General features: G+C 37.9%; 1 protein-coding gene across 1 annotated transcript; it reads right to left on the bottom strand.

Moving 5' to 3' along the window:
* Positions 1-3,787: 3,787 nt before the first annotated feature.
* cdkn1ca (cyclin dependent kinase inhibitor 1Ca) lies at positions 3,788-5,315 on the bottom strand. Its single transcript, XM_027013823.3, has 3 exons — positions 4,700-5,315; positions 4,508-4,616; positions 3,788-4,236 (listed from the first exon to the last, which is right to left on the bottom strand). Coding segments are annotated over exons 1-3 (720 nt in total). The 5' UTR covers positions 5,310-5,315; the 3' UTR covers positions 3,788-4,235.
* Positions 5,316-6,297: the final 982 nt, after the last annotated feature.

Raw genomic sequence — 6,297 nt, 5'->3', positions numbered from 1 at the left:
AGCACCATGGCCTATGACCTTAATACAATACCTTTGCTCTTTTTGGTGAGGGTGCTTGTTGCCATGGGGATGACTTGCTGTGCACTCCCTGACCTTCTGTTGTGAAGAACGTGGCTGTTTCTCTGTTACTTTCATCCTTTGCTTATCACATGGACTGCTGGTGCTGGTAAGATAATCTACAAAGTATCAGAGATGTGGCCTCCAGCAAGGATGATTATCAGGAAATAGCCAGTGCATATCATATGATATAGGGAAAACAATAATCTTAACCACTGAAAATAATTAATATATTTTAGAACTTGTAAATTGATAGTAATTATTTTCTGATCCTTCTTAGGTTTAAGAAGTGCCTAATAAAATAACATGATTTACAAAACATCAAAACTTAAGAAGTAAAAAACAGGATTTAACTGTTTTTAATATTTTTTTAGTTCTGTTTTTGAGTCTTTTAAAATCCCTGGTTAGTTTTTTTAGGACATCATAACTTATTGACAGACATTAATTTTAAGGCTTTTTCTGTCAAAATGAATCTAACAATTTCTCCTCAGAAAACCTCAGCACATGATGCAGTGGGGCCTAATTACTGTGGGTAAAATCGTCTGTTTCTTGAGAAACACAAGTGTTGGAGAAAACAGCCTTGCCTTTTTGAAAATATTAGCTCATCTGAATGTTCTTGATGATATACACCATTTTGTGAGTCATATCTCAGAACTATTTATGCCCTTGAGAATAGAGTAGAAAAGATGAGTGACAAGAGGGAAGTATAACCACAGTGTTGGCTGTCCTCTGGAGTTTGCTTCCTCATGACAAGACAACTATGTCAACAGTGGAGGCAACAACACAACAGTACTGGCAGACAGCATGAAGAGTGAGCCTACTACAGTGGGGGTCTGGACCATATGCCACCACATAAATGATGGGCCTTTGTTATGCATTTAAAAGGACGCACTGCTGCCACCTTCTCTGAGACTGCTGAGCAAACTCTGGGAGCAAATGCCATTAATCCAAGCTAGTGAACCCATAGAGGGTTATCCAGCCTTGAAGACACAGCTTGCCTGTGCCTCCACTAGTTTTATGGGCCAAAAGATTCAGAGAGAAAAAGAAATGCTCCGGAATGGAAGGAAGGTTAAAATGCCGGAAAGATGGATGGTTTGATGGTTTGATGGTTTGGCGGCTACTTGGTAGAATTCTTGGGTCTTAATAGGGTTAACAGCGCTGAGAAAGAGATTTTCTAAAATCAGAAGGGAAGGAGGATGAAGTCTGAAAATAAGCTTTCCCACATTAGACCTTTTCCTTCTGCATTGCCAATATATGCTAAAAAAAAAACAAACAAAAAAAAAACTTAGTCTGAAATCCTAATTTTTTATTACATTTTTTTTTATAATTCACAGTGACAGGATGTTCTGAAATAATTATGCAAACACACCATATAATCTATTTAGCTTTCCTTTTTTAATCTCACACAAGCAAATTATTTTATTAATACATGATTTTATGAATAAGAAGTTTAAAAAAAATAATAAACTGAATTAAATAAATGCTAAAGACTAAAAAGAGATGTGGAGCCTAGATTTACTGAGGCACCTAGAGATCGTTAGATGGTAAAAAGCTATGGATGTTTGGGATTTCAGCTAGTCAAATTTGTGGTCCCATGAGTCTTAGGAAATCATCCATCTGGTCGAGAAACCCCGATGATAATAGCACAGCATATTGACAAACCTAACGGTCTGGGCATGATGATTTTAGTGTAAAAGATCAGATAATGAAGTTCCAGTTAAATGCTTGACGAGCGCAGACCTTCGATAATTTTCGGGTTTTTCCCTAAAATAAGAACGCGTTTTCTTCAAGGGTCCGATGGACTCGCACGTTAAGACTGTTTTTCATAAAAACAAAGTAGTCTATTAGTCGAATTTTGTCAAAAAAAAAGAACTATACATTTGGAAACTGGAAAGCCGACATTTAACATTGAACAGTTTCCATCTAATAATGTAAAATGACGCTTCTTGAATGGGCTTACAACACCTTTTGACAGTATACAACACCTTTTGACAGTGTTATTTTGACAATAACACTAGATCGTTTATCGTTTGTTATTAAATAATGACGACAGAGAACAATCTTTTAACAATCTTTGTTTTGTCTTTCTCGTCAGAGTAAAATTGATATCATCAGCACAATCGTTGCCTCTAATCAAGTGTTACATAGATCACCTCAAACCCTTCGGACCTTGACAGTACGTGATGAGGGCTTGTGGGGCCAATCTCTGTTTTCGTGGACACGACTGGATACGGCTCGAAAACAAAACCAAACAGAGGATTTGTGAGCACCGAGAACTTCTATTAAGCCACAAAGGCTCATTTGCAGGTGAATGCGATGGCACTCGCTTCGCCGTGCGCCTTTGCCTTCCTTTGTTCTATTTCGCCTTTTTTGGTGCCAGATGGTCATAGTAAATGGTAAACGCCTTTAGCGGCGGGCCGAAAAGCTCCCCACTGACTGTGTTTGATAAAAAAACAACAACAACAACAGAGAAAAAATACTCATCGACGTGTAGGCATCGTATTTTACGTTTATTTCGTTTATTTCTATTTATTAAAAATATTTAAAAATTACAGACTTCAGGCTGCAACGATTATTAGAAACAACGAGAAAGAAAGAAAGAAAGAAAGAAAGAAAGAAAGAAAGAAAGAAAGAAAACTAAGAAGGGGAAATTTGGTGTAGAACTGGGAATATTTTTCTTGGGATTTAATACATTTGCAGGAAATTCGTAAAAGAAAAATAATTAGTTGTTTCCACAGCCATTCACGAATGCATTCGATTGTATTTGTGTTCATAAACATTATTCGTATATCCGAATAATGAAACAATGAAACATCATTTTTATCAGTACTATACTTGTAAGACTATGTTTTATGTCATTTGTTAAAATAACCCTGCAACATTTAATGGCAATAAGATATAAAAATGTGATCGGTTATATTTTATACTGTAAAAAATAAACTAGGTTTAAATGTATCTGCATTATGTTTTGTAACTCCCTGACGTGCAGGCTAGTACCTTTATTTTTAATAATTATTGCCTCTTCCCTAAACTGTAAAAACCCTAGATTAGTAATTTTGCATCGAACAAAAAGCCATAGACCCATAAAATCGAACCTGAGGCTATAAGAGAAACTAATATTAGCAGTCAGAGATGTACAAAACACCAATATAACCCAAATCAGATGTTTTTTTCCCAAAAGGGTCATGTGTGATTCTGCTATAACTATTCTTCATTTCGTTTTGATTGCAACTTTTCCTTTTCTATTTTTTTCGAGATTTGGCGTGTTGCGGCATCACATTTCGAGCTATAGAGAAATGTTGTTTACAATGCTGTGTGTAGGTAGAGGGAGGGGAGGCAGGTGGTTGCCGTGTGTATAGTTGGAGCCCATTTTGTTCGAGTCTTGGTAAGTGTTTCATTAGCGGGATTGCTAAGAGCGTGCTGAGAATGAAGGTCTTATCTGGACAAAGCGGGGTTCCAAGGGCACCTGCCTCGTTCATTATGGAGAGAAAATGGCATTTAAATCCTCCCTATACCACGCAGCTGTCCGCTTCTCCCACATAACCACCGAAGGAGGAACAGCTGAGTCCGCCTTGTTTAGAGGCCAAACTTTTCTTTTTGTTACTCGCAAATGTTCACATCCAAAAAGTATATGGCAAACATCCCCCCCCCCCCCCCCCCCCGCCCGTGTTGAGATATTGTAATTCTGTTATAGACAAATAAGGAAAGGGCAGACTGCAAAACAACAAAGTAAACAAAAATATAATTTATTTTTTTTTTGATTCAATACAAAGCTAGAATATATATTAAAAACGGCTCAGAAACATTCTTTGCATGACGTCCCCAAAAACTTAAATAAAACACAACATCAAATATTGCAGTAAATAAACAATAACTGTAAATAAAGCATAACAGACTATCATGGATCATAAATAAAACATAAGTTAGTATATTTTTCAAAAGCATAAAACTGCTATCGCTATATTCTATTCGGAGCGATGAATCCTACAAAACCATTAAAACAAAACAGGGAAAAAAATTGCACCGTTGAGAAGTTGTAACACTGCAAAGTCCGTTTTGGCGGAGCCATATTGCTACATGTATCAGAAGAAAAAAAATGCAGGCCGCTTCATCCTTGTGTCCTTCATCCGCTCAGCAGATAAACACAGGACTACTGCATTTTCCATGGAGTGCAAACATCTGTTAAAAATGATATAAATGGAATTAATAACGAAATGATCAGTTTGTTTAAAACACAGCAATTCAAATGACCTTTTCCATTCCGAGACCCTTTCAAACATTAACAATATTTTTTAACTTAGACGGCGAAGTAACCCTTGGAATGTCACGAGAAACTAAAACACTTCCCGCTATTGTAACAGCCTTCCACCATAGTCAATGTTAAACTAATCTCTGTGTTGTAATGAACTAAGATGTCATGTATTACAAAAAAGTCACTTTCAACACTTACCATCTTATTCTTTTGTGCGGAGTTACTTCAATGGGGATAGAGGAACCCGTTTTTGGAGTGCATTCTGCTTGCTTAGAATCAATGGTCTTTTTTCTTTTCGGAAAGAATTCTGAAGACGGGAGAAACTAACATTAGGAATACTGATATAAACAACAACAACAACAACAACAACAATAAAGCTATTTGCTTTACCTGTGATCTGAGTGCTGTTGATTCTTAAAGACTCTGGGACAGACGGCCTCTTCCGTCTATGACATTCATTAGACAAGCGACGAAGTCCAGCGTTGAAGGCATCCGAATGGTTCTCTTGGTTCACATCACTGGAACGGTCCGGTGCATCAGCGGAGCACTGAACTTCCTCTGCTGTCTTACGTAACGCAGATGCATTTTTATATTCACACTCGGAGGTGGACTCGGCGTCCTTTACGTTAAACAGCGAAACAGTCCGCACTCTCCCGTTATGCACCGAATCCTGATAAAAGGATGGCACGGACTGCCCTAATATCTCTTCCCATTCGTAACTTCCAGGCAATGGCAAGTTCTTCTCGAAGTTAAAATTCCAGCGACTCTGGTCTCGTTCGGAGATTTCCTGCAATTGTTTCTTCATTTCACAGTTGAGCTCGTCATGATCTACCGGTCCAAAGAGGTTTCGACAAACCTTTGTGCGGGCAAGAAGGGGAAACGTTCTCCGCGCTGCGTGTCGTTCCAAAAGGCTAGGTATCTCCACGTTTGCCATTGTGCTGGATGTTATCTTAGTCGAAGCAGAACCGGCGTTTTGTGTACAAGTACTTTTGCGGCCCATTTATATTTGTGCAGTGTTGGATTAAAGCCAGTGTTTGCTTGTTTTGCAAGACAATAGCCACTGATTGGTTCGTTGAATACCCCGCCTAGTGTAGGAAAACCCCGCCTCCCCCGACACTGCATTGGCCAGAAGCGAATAATGAGTTGGTGACTGCGGGAATAGCACGGTTTAAAGACAGTAGGCTAATCAGGCCCTAGCGCTCTCAACCCCGAGACGCGTAGAGCAGATGAGGAGCGATGGTTTATGAGCACCGCATTCAGATTCCTATCGGCCCGGAGGCTATGTCAGCCTAGACATTAGCTATTCATTTCGTGCATCAGAAATGTTTCAAGCCTGTTAAATGCCGTTCTAGCATACATATAGCTTCTCCTTAATTTGCGATTTTATTTTAGAAATGGTAGAAAAATACGTCTTACATTTATCACGTTTAGTGATAAATATAAATAGTATTTTCTTGGTATTAACAATTACAACCACGCCTTTTATCCGAGGTAAAGTATAGGACATAAATTTGGCGTTTTCGCAAAATATACTTTTGCTCAGAAGATATAGCCATGAGTTACTAAAGACCACATCATTTATGTTGTTGGGACGTCAGAACTAACAAACATACAAAAATAAAGAAATAAATCTCCACTGTATGAGCGATCCAAAAATGCACGTAATTCAAGGTACAGAATCAGAAGCCTAAACATTGGATGGCTATAGAAGCCAGTATGGCCTAAATAATTACATCACTTAAGTGCATTATTTGCCTAGTATTATTGTTTATTTGTTTGGGGGCATGGATTTTAAAATAAAAATAAACAAAATATTCTAATTTAAGATATAGACCAACCGAACCTGTCAAAGGGGAATCAAAATGAAAAAAACATGTTACTGAACATGTTACTGAACAAGCAATCCATCTTTAATTCTTCCTCGTTGAAGTGTATTCGTATTACAGTAATTGGCATATGAAAATGATTTGAAAAGGAGCAATTATAGA

Source organism: Electrophorus electricus, chromosome 23 (assembly GCF_041902795.1).
Source record: "Electrophorus electricus isolate QZ-2024a chromosome 23, ASM4190279v1, whole genome shotgun sequence".
NCBI classification, from domain to species: Eukaryota; Metazoa; Chordata; class Actinopteri; order Gymnotiformes; family Gymnotidae; genus Electrophorus; species Electrophorus electricus.
Note: the sequence above shows the minus strand (reverse complement) of the source record. Positions and strands in the feature narration are given on the sequence as shown.

Coding starts and splice junctions, on each gene's coding strand:
- cdkn1ca (XM_027013823.3), bottom strand. CDS start 5,309: ATGGGCCGCAAAAGTACTTGTACACAAAACGCCGGTTCTGCTTCGACT. Junction 4,617..4,699: donor CAACAGCACTCAGATCACAG/GTAAAGCAAATA, acceptor TCCCGTCTTCAG/AATTCTTTCCGAAAAGAAAA.